Source organism: Heterodontus francisci, chromosome 29 (assembly GCF_036365525.1).
Source record: "Heterodontus francisci isolate sHetFra1 chromosome 29, sHetFra1.hap1, whole genome shotgun sequence".
In the NCBI taxonomy this organism is placed as follows: Eukaryota; Metazoa; Chordata; class Chondrichthyes; order Heterodontiformes; family Heterodontidae; genus Heterodontus; species Heterodontus francisci.
The window spans coordinates 65226192-65240622 of NC_090399.1; the positions used below are offsets into that span (position 1 = coordinate 65226192).

General features: G+C 46.6%; 1 protein-coding gene across 7 annotated transcripts in view; it reads left to right on the forward strand.

Annotated features, from left to right (window-relative positions):
* Positions 1-977: 977 nt before the first annotated feature.
* LOC137345664 (ABC-type oligopeptide transporter ABCB9-like) overlaps positions 978-14431 on the forward strand; it is a 183868-nt gene continuing 170414 nt past the window's right edge. For all 7 annotated transcript variants that reach the window (XR_010968604.1, XR_010968603.1, XR_010968602.1 and 4 more), the window contains exons 1-3: positions 978-1234; positions 9816-10355; positions 12653-12767. Coding sequence is in view for 1 of the 7 variants with exons in the window: in XM_068008924.1 (XP_067865025.1) it covers positions 9842-10355; positions 12653-12767 (629 nt within the window). In the remaining 6 variants the exon portion in view is untranslated. The remainder of the gene's footprint in view (positions 1235-9815; positions 10356-12652; positions 12768-14431) is intronic.

Genomic DNA, 14431 nt, shown 5'->3' on the forward strand with positions numbered 1-14431 from the left:
ACTCTGTCTATATATTGAACACTCTGTCTATATGTTGAACACTCTCTCTATATATTGAACACTCTGTCTATATATTGAACACTGTCTATATGTTGAACAGTCTGTCTATATATTGAACACTACGTCTATATGTTGAACAGTCTGTCTATATATTGAACACTATGTCTATATGTTGAACAGTCTGTCTATATATTGAACACTCTGTCTATATGTTGAACACTGTCTATATATTGAACAGTCTGTCTATATATTGAACACTATGTCTATATGTTGAACACTCTATATATTGAACACTCTGTCTATATGTTGAACACTGTCTATATATTGAACAGTCTGTCTATATATTGAACACTATGTCTATATGTTGAACACTCTGTATATTGAACACTGTCTATATGTTGAACACTCTGTCTATATATTGAACACTCTGTCTATATATTGAACAGTCTGTCTATATATTGAACACTCTGTCTATATGTTGAACACTCTATATATTGAACACTCTGTCTATATGTTGAACACTCTCTCTATATATTGAACACTCTGTCTATATGTTGAACACTCTCTCTATATATTGAACACTATGTCTATATATTGAACAGTCTGTCTATATATTGAACACTCTGTCTATATGTTGAACACTCTATATATTGAACACTCTGTCTATATATTGAACACTCTGTCTATATATTGAACACTATGTCTATATGTTGAACACTCTATATATTGAACACTCTGTCTATATGTTGAACACTCTCTCTATATATTGAACACTCTGTCTATATGTTGAACACTCTCTCTATATATTGAACACTGTCTATATATTGAATACTCTGTCTATATGTTGAACACTCTCTCTATATATTGAACACTCTGTCTATATGTTGAACACTCTCTCTATATGTTGAACACTCTGTCTATATATTGAACACTCTGTCTATATATTGAACACTCTGTCTATATATTGAACAGTGTTTCTGCGCCGTTCTCGGGTGAGTTCGTTTTCACTTTCGCTTTGAGTGATGATGGAGGCGGGAGCGGCCGTTTGAGCACGGGGATTCCCGGCAGACCGGCACCGAAAACCAGACAGAGACAGTATTCAGAGGCTGCATTCCCGGAACGGCTCCGGAGCTGAGCACAGAGCCGCTGTAACAGCCGGATCCGCTCTCCTGATCCCTGGGTTTCCATTCAGAGGAAGCTGAGACCGACAGCAGCTCCACTCAACCAGAAAGAGGTCAGTAAATGGGAGAAATCTTCACACTCCAGCACCGCAGGGATAGTGTGTACAGTCCGGGATAGTGCACACAGTCCAGGATAGTGTACACAGTCCAGGATAGTGTACACAGTCCGGGATAGTGTACACAGCCCGGGATAGTGTGTACAGTCCGGGATAGTGTACACAGTCTGGGATAGTGTACACAGTCCGGGATAGTGTACACAGCCTGGGATAGTGTGTACAGTCCGGGATAGTGTACACAGTCTGGGATAGTGTACACAGTCCGGGATAGTGTACACAGCCCGGGATAGTGTGTACAGTCCGGGATAGTATGTACAGTCTGGGATAGTGTACACAGTCCGGGATAGTGTACACAGTCTGGGATAGTGTACACAGTCCGGGATAGTGTGTACAGTCCGGGATAGTGTACACATTCTGGGATAGTGTACACAGTCTGGGATAGTGTGTACAGTCCGGGATAGTATGCACAGTCCGGGATAGTGTACACAGTCCGGGATAGTGTACACAGTCCGGGATCGTGTACACAGTCCGGGATAGTGTACACAGTCCGGGATAGTGTACACAGACCGGGATAGTGTACACAGTCCGGGATAGTGTATACAGTCCGGGATAGTGTACACAGTCCGGGATCGTGTACACAGTCCGGGATAGTGTACACAGTCCGGGATAGTGTATACAAGACTATATTTGTATTGTTCTCTTTATGAAGACAAGAAACCTTTTTTAACAGCCTAATGGACTTGTCCTGCCACCTTCAGTGATTTCCTGTACAAACACCCCCGGGTGTCTCTGATCTTGAACCCACTTTAATACTGTAACAATTAGTTCATATTACCTCTCCTCATTCTCACCTCACACTTCTCTGTGTTAAACTTCATCTGCCATGTGTCTGCTCCTTTCACCAGTCTGTCTATATCCTCCTGGAGTCTGTTACTATCCCCCTCACTGTTCACTACCTTGCTGTATGCTGTTCACTATGTGCTATTTGCAAACTTTTCAATGATGCCGGGTCCAGGTTATTAGTATATTGTTGCAGACACGTGGTGAGATGTGGGTGGTTCCCACTAGTCAAACCCTCACCTGACTGCAGCACTTGTGTTTTGTTATTCGGGTTTAATCCCTTGGTGTTTTACTTTTCAAATAATCAGACAGCGACTGGTTTTATTGTGGGTTTAAAAGCAGAAAATCAGTTGTTTATGGATCAATATACCTTCTCCCCAGATTGTAGGCACTTCATCCACTCACTCATTCACTTGCACACAAACACACCAGAGAGAGAGAGAGGGTCAATAGAGAAAGTGATTTTTAGTGTGGGGGAGATCACAAACCTGTTGAATTTTCTTGGAAATGAGGTTCTTGATGGGTGCAGGCCTGAGATAATTGTAGATTTTTCTCTTGATTGTGAGTTCAGTGGAAGATGGTGGGTCACTTCTGGTTTACTATTGTCTACTGTGGATGTCGGATTCTAGAGCAGGGCACATGCCTTCTGGATTGCTGGAAAATAAGCTGCTGGATGCTGCTTCTCTCTCTCTCTGACTCTCTCACCAGGCTGTTTTTTTTAAGTGTTACTTCTCACTTCTTCACAGGAGACATTCTGGTTTTTGTCCCAATGTGCTCAGACAATGGCCCAGGACGAGGCTACTTCACAACTTCTTTGTTTCAGAAAAAATATTCAGTTCTGGAATGTTATAGGATGGGGTGCTATTGACACCTCTTAGTTCTGAAGACTTGTCCTTTGTCTTTGTCAGACAGTTTGAATACAGAGGGGATCAATCCCCTTTCCTTCGGTGGCCATTTTGGACCATTGTTCACTATTTACAATAAAGGCTCATTTTTAAAAGACAAAGTCAGTTTTTCATAACTCCTCAGAGTTGGTCCATAATTTATATCATCGCACTTCCGGTGTGCGGGACATGAGATTAAAAAGAGCACTGATCCTAATATAGACTGCTGGGGAACCCCACTGTATACTTCCCTCCAGCCTGAAACACAACTCTTCACCATTACTGGCCAGAATTTTCCGGTGGGCGGACGGGAGCCAGTCACTGACTGAAAAGCTGGTGGCGAACCCTCTTCCGCCTCGCCTGGGGATCCGACCCACATTTTGCAGGTCCCCGGGCTTCAATTGGTGTGAGGCGGGCCTTCCACCCGCTGTAGGAAGTTCCGCCTAATAGATCTGCCAGCCAATCAGCGCACGAGCAGCTCTTAGTCCCAGCAGCGCCACTGGGAGCGGTGGCTACTGCTGGGACTGCAGCCCAGCATGAAGAGAAGATGCCTGAGAGCCAGGAAGGAAGGTAAGTTTTGGTTGCCTTGCCAGAGGTAATTGTTCAGGCCCCCGCGAGGCAAGGGTGGTTGATTGCTGGGAGGGGGGGTGGTTGTGTTGGGTGTTGAGGGTGGCTGGAGTAGTGGGGGCGGCCCTCGATCAGGCACAGGGTGCCCGAAAATGAGGGCACCCACCGGGACGTTGAGAGCCACCTAGTTTCGTTAGACAGCTTCTCCTGGCTCCAGGACGCCCGCTTGCCGTGTGTAAAATCCGTGTGGAGGCGGGCGAAGGCCCTTCAGTGGATGTCAAGTGGCCACTTAAGGGTCTGGATTGGCCTGGGGCGGGCGGGCATTTATCGCTGCTGCCGCCCTGCGTAAAGTGGCAGCAGGAGCGGGTCAGGAGGGTCTCCCGGTGCCTTCCGTTCCATTTTATACTACCCCCCAGCCACCATCCTGCTCGTCGGGGTGACTCTCTGCTTTCTGTCTCTGAGCCAATTCCATATCCAAACTGACACTGTCCCTTTAATTCCATTGGCTTTAATTTTGCTAGATGTATAAATCCACTGATAATATACATTGCCCAGGACCATGTACACATCGAAGAATAACATACACAGCCCAGATTATTGAACCAGAGATGGTTTACTGTCTGCCCTAAGTTGTCGGTTGCAGAAATGAACCTGTCCTGGTTGGAAACAGTATCACACAGGGCACAGATCCAAGTCAAACACACAGTTCAGTTGGAAAGGAGCTGGCTGCAACTTTCTTTCTGAATTTGGATTGCTGAGTGCAGTGCTAAACTTGTGTGTCCCAGTGATTCCTGTTTTTAATCCAGGTTAAAGCACTGTGGTGCAGCATCCAACCCAGGTTAAACCCCAAGAGGCAATATTTAATCTAGGTTAAATCCCGAGGTGCAGTATTTAACCTCAAGGGGCAGTTTTTAATCTAGGTTAAACCCCAAGGGGCAGTTTTTAATCTAGGTTAAACCCCAAGGGGCAGCACTTACCTTCTGGGAGTGGAGCGGAGAGGAGCGGACCTGTGGGGAGAACGCCGAGCGAGAGAAGAGGATAAATTGAGCCCGAGGATCGAGGCCCAGTCACTTACCTTCTGGGAGTGGAGCGGAGAGGAGTGGACCTGTGGGGAGAACGCCGAGCGAGAGAAGAGGATAAATTGAGCCCGAGGATCGAGGCCCAGTCACTTACCTTCCGGGAGTGGAGCGGAGAGGAGCGGACCTGTGGGGAGAACGCCGAGCGAGAGAAGAGGATAAATTGAGCCCGAGGATCGAGGCCCAGTCACTTACCTTCCGGGAGTGGAGCGGAGAGGAGCGGACCTGTGGGGAGAACGCCGAGCGAGAGAAGAGGATAAATTGAGCCCGAGGATCGAGGCCCAGTCACTTACCTTCCGGGAGTGGAGCGGAGAGGAGCGGACCTGTGGGGAGAACGCCGAGCGAGAGAAGAGGATAAATTGAGCCCGAGGATCGAGGCCCAGTCATTTACCTTCTGGGAGTGGAGCGGAGAGCAATCCAGGCATGCCGGAGTTTGAAAAAAAAAGTCAACAGTGGCATCACAGGAAAGCTGCAAGGTGATTGGTTGGTGTGCAACAGCTGTTGGTGCCTGGAAATAGCTTAAATAAATCAGGGAAAAGTTCTTTTTTTAAACCTATCATATAAGTGATAAGGTTAGTACTACGACAGTGTGTTTTTTTTTAACTAGTGTACTTTATTAAGCACTTTAGATTGTAGTGGGTAGTGTTTGGAGTAGAACAAGGCCCCAAGCCTAATTAGCACTTTTTAATTAAAGGGAGTTACTAATTAATCTAAAGGTAGGTCATGGCAGGAGAGCTCGCACCCGTGATATGCTCCTCCCGCGCTATGTGGGAAATCAGGGACGCTTCCAGTGTCCCTGGTTACCATGAGTGCAGGAAGTGTATCCATCTGCAGCTACTGGCTACCAGCATTACGGAGCTGGAGCTGTGGTTGGATTCATTGTGGAGCATTCGCGATGCTGAGGACGTTGTGGATAGCATGTTTAGCGAGGTGGTCGCACCGCAGGTAATGGCTGCACAGGCAGTAAAGGGATGGGTGACCGCCAGGCAGAGTAGTAGGTGCAGGCAGGTAGTGCAGGAGTCCCCTGTGGCCATCCCCCTCTCAAACAGATATACCACTTTGAATACTGTTGGGGGGGATGGCCTCCCAGGGAAAAGCAGCAACAGCCAAGCTCGTGGCACCAGCAGGGGGGAAAAGACTGGAAGAGCCATAGTGATAGGAGATTCAGTTGTAAGGGGAATAGACAGGAGTTACTGTGGCCGCAAACGAGATGACAGGATGGTATGTTGCCTCCCTGGTGCTAGGGTCAAGGATATGTCAGAGCGGCTGCAGGACATTCTGAAGGAGGAGGATGAACAGCCAATGGTTATGGTACATATCGGTACCAACGACATAGGTAGAAAAAGGGATGAGGTCCTGCAAGATGAATTTAAGGAGTTAAAATGCTAAATTAAAAAGTAGGACCTCAAAGGTAGTAATCTCAGGATTACGTCCTGTGCCACGTGAGTATTGGAACAGGAGAACAGACCAGATGAATGCGTGGCTGGAGAAATGGTGCAGGAGGGAGGAATTTAGATTCCTGGGACATCGGGACCCGTTCTGGGGAAGGTGGGAGCTGTACAAGCGGGATGGGTTACACCCAGGCAGGACCGGAACTGATATCCTTGGGGGGCATTTGCTAGTGCTGTTGGAAAGGATTTAAACTAGAATGGCAGGGGAGTGGGAACCTGAGCGGGGAGACTGAGGAGGAGGAAACAAGGATAGAAACGAAAGACAGGAAACAAAAAGCCAAAAGTGGAAGGCATAGAAATCAAGGGCAAGAAACAAATAGGGCCATAGTGCGAAATAATGCTAAGATGACTAAGAATGTGAAAAAGACAAGCCTAAAGGCATTGTATCTCAATGCACGGAGTATTCGCAATAAGGTAGGTGAATTAACTGCACAAATAGATGTAAATGGATACGATATAGTGGCGATTATGGAGACATGGCTGCAGGGTGATCAAGGATGGGAACTGAACATCCAAGGGTATTCAATATTTAGGAAGGACAGGCAAAAAGGGAAAGAGGTGGAGTAGCGTTGTTAGTAAAAGAGGAAAACAATACAATAGTGAGGAAAGATATTAGCTCAGAGAATCCTGATGTGGAATCTGTATGGGTGGAGCTAAGAAACACCAAGGGACAGAAAACTTTGGTTTGGGTTGTATATAGAGCCCCAAACTGCAGTGGTGATGTAGAGGGTGGCATTAAACAGGAAATTAGAGATGCAAACAATAAGGGTGCAACTGTAATTATGGGTGACTTTCATCTACATATAAATTGGGCAAACCAAATTAGCAATAATATTGCAGCGGAGGAATTCCTGGAGTGTGTACATGATGGCTTTTTGGACCAATACGTTCAGGAACCAACTCAAGAACAGGCCATCCTAGACTGGGTATTGTATAATGAGAAAGGATTAGTTAGCAATTTTGTTATGTGGGGTTCCTTGGGGAAGAGCGACCATAACATGATAGAATTCTTCATTAAGATGGAGAGTGAGAGAGTTGATTCCAAGACTAGGGTCCTGAATCTAAATAAAGGAAACTATGAAGGTATGAGGCACAAGTTGGCTATGATAGATTGGGAAACGTTACTTAAAGGGTTGACAGTGGATAGGCAATGGCTAGCATTGAAAGAGCACATGGATGAATTACAGCAATTGTTCATTCCTGACAGCAAAAATAAAACAGGAAGGGTAGCTCAACCGTGGCTTACAAAAGAAACTCGGGATAGTATTAGATCCAAGGAGGAGAAATATAAAATGGCCAGAACAAGCAGCAAACTTGAGGATTGGGAGCAGTTTAGAATTCAGCAAAGGAGGACAAAGGGATTGATTAAGAAGGGGAAATAGAGTCTGAGAGTAAGCTTGCAGAGAACATAAAATCTGACTGTAAGAGCTCCTATAGATATGTGAAGAGAAAAAGATTAGTGTAGACAAATGTGGGTCCCTTACAATCAGAAACGGGGGAATTTATAATGGGGAACAAAGAAATGGCAGACCAATTAAATACATACTTTGGTTCTGTCTTCACAAAGGAGGACACGAATTACCTCCCAGAAATGTTGGGGAACATAGGGTCTAGTGAGAACGAGGAACTGTATTAAATCAGTATCAGTAGGGAAATGGTGTTCGGGAAATTGATGGGATTGAAGGCCGATAAATCCCCAGGGCCTGATAATCTACATTCCAGAGTACTTAAGTAAGTGGCCCCAGAAATAGTTGATGCATTGCTGGTCATTTTTCAAAATTCTATAGACTCTGGAACAGTTCCAACAGATTGGAGGGTAGCTAATGTAACCCCACTATTTAAAAAAGGAGGTAGAGAGAAAACAGGGAATTATAGACCAGTTAACCTGACATCAGTAGTGGGTAAAATGCTAGAGTCCATTATAAAAGATGTAATAGCAGAGCATTTAGAAAACAAAGGCAGCATCAGACAAAGTTAACATGGATTTACGAAAGGGAAATCATGCTTGACAAATCGACTGGAATTTTTTGAGGATGTAACTAGTAGAATAGTAAGGGAGAACCAGTGGATGTGGTGTATTTGGACTTTCAGAAGGCTTTCGATAAGGTCCCACATAAGAGATTAGTGTGCAAAATTAGAGCACATGGGATTGGGGTAAGGTACTGACATGGATAGAGAACTGGTTGGCAGACAGAAAACAAAGAGTAGGAATAAATGGGTCTTTTTCTGAGTGGTAGGCAGTGACTATGGGGTACTGCAGGGATCAGTGCTAGGACCCCAGCGATTCACAATATATATTAATGATATAGATGAGGGTATTAAATGGAATATATTCAAGTTTGCAGACGACACAAAACTGGGTGGGAGTGTGAGCAGTGAGGAGGGTGCAGAGAAACTCCAGTGTGATTTGGACAAGTTGAGTGAGTGGGCAAATACATGGCAGATGCAGTATAATGTGGATAAATGTGAGGTTATCCACATTGGTGGTAAAACAGAAAGGCAGATTATTATCTGAATGGTGATAGATTGGGAAAGGGGGAGGTGCAGCGAGACCTGAGTGTCCTTGTGCACCAGTCGCTGAAAGTAAGCATGCAGGTGCAGCAGGCAGTTAAGAAGGCAAATGGTATGTTGGCCTTCATAGTGAGAGTATTCGAGTACAGGAGCAATGATGTCTTGCTACAATTATACAAGGGCTTGGTGAGGCCGCACCTGGAATATTGTGTGCTGTTTTGGTCTCCTTATCTGAGGAAGGATGTTCTTGCTATGGAGGGAGTGCAGCGAAGGTTCACCAGACTGATCCCTGGGATGGCAGGACTGATGTATGAAGAGAGATTGGGTCGATTAGGCTTGTATTCGCTAGAGTTTAGAAGAATGAGAGGGTATCTCATAGAAACCTACAAAATTCTAACAGGACTGGACAGACTAGATACAGGAAGGATGTTCCCGATGGCGGGGGATTCCTGGACGAGGGGTCTAAGGATAAGGGGTAAGCCATTTAGGACTGAGATGAGGAGGGATTTCTTCACCCAGTGAGTGGTGAACCTGTGGAATTCTCTACCATGGAAAGCAGTTGAGGCCAAATCATTAAATATATTCAAGAAAGAGTTAGATATAGTTCTTGGGGTTAAAGGAATCAAGGGATACGGGGAGAAAGTGGGAACGGGGTACTGAGGTTGGATGATCAGCCATGATCGTATTGAATGGCAGAGCAGGCTCGAAGGGCCGAATGGCCTACACCTGCTCCTATTTTTCTGTGTTTCTATGTTTATCCAGGTTAAACCCGCAGGTGCAGTATTTAACCCAGGTTAAACCCCAAGGTGTGGCATTTAACCCAGGTTAAACCCCGAGGTGCAATATTTAACCCAGGTGAAACCCCTAGGTGCAGTATTTAATCCAGGTTAAACCCCAAGGTGCGGTATTTAACCAGGTTAAACCCCGAGATGCAGTATTTAATCCAGGTTAAACCCTGAGGTGCAAGATTTAACCCAGGTGAAACCCCTAGGTGCAGTCTTTAATCCAGGAAAAACCCCAAGGTGCGGTATTTAACCAGGTTAAACCCCGAGATGCAGTATTTAATCCAGGTGAAACCCCCGAGGTGCAGTATTTAACCCAGGTTAGACCCCAAGTGCAGTTTTCAATCTAGGTTAAACTGTGAGGTGCAATTTAGTAACCCAGGTCAAACTCTCAGATGCAGTATTTAATGCAGGTTAAACTGTGAGGTGCAGTATGTAACTTGGGTTTCGCTCTCTCTCTATTTCAGACTGAGTACTGGCTCCTGGACTGAAGATGACTCTTTCCATTTCTCTGATCTATCTGCCCCTGCTGGATGTTATTGCCACCTGGGTCCTGAACCACTGTCTGCAATTATGGGGCCGGTCTGAGCCGGTGCTGGGGCTCTGGCTCATCTCCCTGCTGCGGTGGGGTCTACTGTCTGCCTCACTCCAAGCCTTCACCCGCTGGCTATCTGGGCTCCCGGCTTGGCTTCGGCCGAAGGAGCTGTACTTGATGCTGAACATCTCCTGCCTGCTCACTCCAGTGTACGTCAGCCTGACATTGGCCGCTCATTCTCCCTCCGACGAGCTCCTGCACGGACCCCACAGCTGGAGTGCGCTGGCCCTCAACTATGGCACCACAGGCCTGGCCTTCATCCTTTGCCAGCACTTTCTCCCACATTCCCTGAGGAAGGACTCAGCGGAGGAGGCGAAGTCAGGGGCCACCTTGGCCAGACTGCTGTCCTATATGAAGCCGGATATTGGCCACTTCCTCCTCGCGGCCGTCTTCCTGGTCCTGTCAACTTTGGGTAAGGTTGGCACTGGCATTGCTGACTGGGCACCGAGTGGTGGATGGTGTGGGGGATGGGCACGGCCATTAAGTGGAGCTTGGGGGTCAGGGCGGGTCATGAAATGGACAGGATGGGTGGGTGTTGGATGATGGTTGAAGGGTCAGGTGGGGGTCAAGGGTCAGAATACAGACAGGGTGGATGGAGAGGACAGGAGAATGGGTCTGGTAGTTTAACATCCATTCAAAGAGGGCTCAAAACATCGTCTCCATCCCCCTATCAGGCCACTGTCTGACCATTTGCAACCTTGGTGTCGTATTTGACCCTGAACAAAGAACAAAGAACAGTACCGCACAGGAACAGGCCATTCAGCCCACCAAGCCTGCGCCGATCTTGATGCCTGCCTAAACTAACACCTTCTGCACTTCCGGGGACCGTATCCCTCTATTCCCATCCTATTCATGTATTTGTCAAGATGTCTCTTAAACGTCGCGATCGTATCTGCTTCCACCACCTCCCCTGGCAGCAAGTTCCAGGCACTCACCACCCTCTGTGTAAAGAAATTGCCTCGCACATCCCCTCTAAACTATGCCCCTCGCACCTTAAACCTATGTCCCCTAGTAACTGACTCTTCCACCCTGGGAAAAAGCTTCTGATTATCCACTCTGTCCATGCCACTCATAACTTTGTAAACCTTTATCATGTCGCCCCTCCACCTCCGTCGTTCCAGTGAAAACAATCCGAGTTTTTCCAACCTCTCCTCATAGCTAATGCCCTCCAGACCAGGCAACATCCTGGTAAACCTCCTCTGTACCCTCTCCAAAGCCTCCACGTCCTTCTGGTAGTGTGGCAACCAGAATTGCACACAATATTCTAAGTGTGACCTAACTAAGGTTCTGTACAGCTGCAACATGACTTGCCAATTTTTATACTCTATGCCCCGACCAATGAAGGCAAGCATGCCGTATGCCTTCTTGACTACCTTATCCACCTGCGTTGCCACTTTCAGTGACCTGTGGACCTGTACGCCCAGATCTCTCTGCCTGTCAATACTCCTAAGGGTTCTGCCATTTACTGTATACCTCCCACCTGCATTAGACCTTCCAAAATGCATTCCCTCACATTTGTCCGGATTAAACTCCATCTGCCATTTCTCTGCCCAAGTCTCCAACCGATCTATATGATGCTGTATCCTCTGACAATCCTCATCACTATCCGCAACTCCACCAACCTTTGTGTCATCCGCAAACTTACTAATCAGACCAGCTACATTTTCCTCCAAATCATTTATATATACTACAAACAGCAAAGGTCCCAGCACTGATCCCTGCAGAGCACCACTATTCACAGCCCTCCATTCAGAAAAACACCCATCCACTGCTACCCTCTGTCTTCTATGACCGAGCCAGTTCTGTATCTATCTTGCCAGCTCAACTCTGTTCCCATGTGACTTCACCTTTTGTACCAGTCTGCCATGCGGGACCTTGTCAAAGGCTTTACTAAAGTCCATATAGATGACATCCACTGCCCTTCCTTCATCAATCATCTTTGTCACTTCCTCAAAAAACTCAATCAAATTAGTAAGACGCGACCTGAGCTGAACTTCTAACCACTAATCTGCACCATCACTGAGATCCCTACATCCACCTCTGTAACATCACCCAACTTTGCTCCCACTTCAGATCATCTGCTGCTGAAACCCTCATTCATGCCTTCGTTACCTCTTGACTTGACTATTCCAACACAATCCTGGCTGCTCTCCCACATTCTACTCTCCATAAACTTGAGGTCATCCAAAGGTCTGCTACCTGTATCCTAACTCACACTGAGTCCCATTCCCCTCTCACCCCTGTGCTCACTGACCTACACTGGCTGCCTGTTAAACAATGCCTCAGTTTTCAACCGTGTTTTCAAATCCCTCCAAGGCCTCGCCCCTCCCTATCTCTATAATCTCCTCCAGCCCTAAAACCCTCCGAGATATCTGTGCACCTCTAATCCTGGCCTTTTGAACATCCCTGATTTTAATCGCTCCACTATTGGTGTCCGTGCCTTCAGCTGCCGAGACCCTAAGCTCTGGAATACCCTCCCGACACCTCTCCACATCACCACATTAAAAGCCATCACTGTGAACAATACTTAGGTCATTTGGCCCTCCTAATGTGCCTGTTTGGGGCTCACACTTTGGTTCGGTCTCTGTCGAGCACTGTGTCTCTCTATATTAAAAGTACAGGTTGGGTTGTTTCAGTGTGCTGAAGGGTCTGTGAACTGACTGGATGATTAGTGATTATTGATCAGAGTCTTGCTTCCCATGTTTCCAGGGGAGATGGCGATACCCTATTACACTGGGCGGATGACAGACTGGGTGATGAATCAAGATAACCCATCAGCATTCACCAACTCCATCATGGCGATGTCCCTGATCACCAGCGCAAGGTACATGTAATGCTCTTGTGCACACACTGATTCCTGTTTCTCTGCCTCACACAGTGCTGTGTTTGTTACCCCAGTGATTCGTGTTTCTTTGTCTCACACAGTGCAGTGTTTGTTACCACAGTGATTCCTGTTTCTCGATCTCACACAGTGCAGTGTTTGTTACCCCAGTGATTCCTGTTTCTCGATCTCACACAGTGCAGTGTTTGTTACCCCAGTGATTCCTGTTTCTCGATCTCACACAGTGCAGTGTTTGTTACCCCAGTGATTCCTGTTTCTCACACAGTACAGTGTGTGTTACCCCAGTGATTCCTGTTTCTCACACAGTACAGTGTGTTACCCCAGTGATTGCTGTTTCTCACACAGTGCAGTATTTGTTACCCCAGTGATTCCTGTTTCTCACACAGTGCAGTGTGTGTTACCCCAGTGATTCCTGTTTCTCACACAGTGCAGTGTTTGTTACCCCAGTGATTTCTGTTTCTCACACAGTGCAGTGTTTGTTACCCCAGTGATTCCTGTTTCTCACACAGTGCAGTGTGTGTTACCCCAGTGATTCCTGTTTCTCACACAGTGCAGTGTGTGTTACCCCAGTGATTCCTGTTTCTCACACAGTGCAGTGTTTGTTACCCCAGTGATTCCTGTTTCTCACACAGTGCAGTGTGTGTTACCCCAGTGATTCCTGTTTCTCACACAGTGCAGTGTTTGTTACCCCAGTGATTTCTGTTTCTCACACAGTGCAGTGTTTGTTACCCCAGTGATTCCTGTTTCTCACACAGTGCAGTGTGTGTTACCCCAGTGATTCCTGTTTCTCACACAGTGCAGTGTGTGTTACCCCAGTGATTCCTGTTTCTCACACAGTACAGTGTGTGTTACCCCAGTGATTCCTGTTTCTCACACAGTGCAGTGTTTGTTACCCGAGTGGTTCCTGTTTCTCACACAGTGTAGTGATGGTTACCCTAGTGATTCCTGTTTCTCACACAGTGCAGTGTTTGTTACCCCAGTGATTCCTGTTTCTCACACAGTGTAGTGTTTGTTACCCCAGTGATTCCTGTTTCTCACACAGTGCAGTGTTTGTTACCCCAGTGATTCCTGTTTCTCACACAGTGCAGTGTTTGTTACCCGAGTGGTTCCTGTTTCTCACACAGTGCAGTGTTTGTTACCCCAGTGATTCCTGTTTCTCACACAGTGCAGTGTTTGTTACCCCAGTGATTCCTGTTTCTCACACAGTGCAGTGTTTGTTACCCTAGTGATTCCTGTTTCTCACACAGTGCAGTTTGTTACCCCAGTGATTTCTGTTTCTCACACAGTGTAGTGTTTGTTACCCCAGTGATTCCTGTTTCTCACACAGTGCAGTGTTTGTTACCCGAGTGGTTCCTGTTTCTCACACAGTGCAGTGTTTGTTACCCCAGTGATTCCTGTTTCTCACACAGTGCAGTGTTTGTTACCCCAGTGATTCCTGTTTCTCACACAGTGCAGTGTTTGTTACCCCAGTGATTCCTGTTTCTCACACAGTGTAGTGTTTGTTACCCCAGTGATTCCTGTTTCTCACACAGTGCAGTGTTTGTTCCCCCAGTGATTCCTGTTTCTCACACAGTGCAGTGTTTGTTACCCCAGTGATTCCTGTTTCTCACACAGTGTAGTGATTGTTACCCCAGTGATTCCTGTTT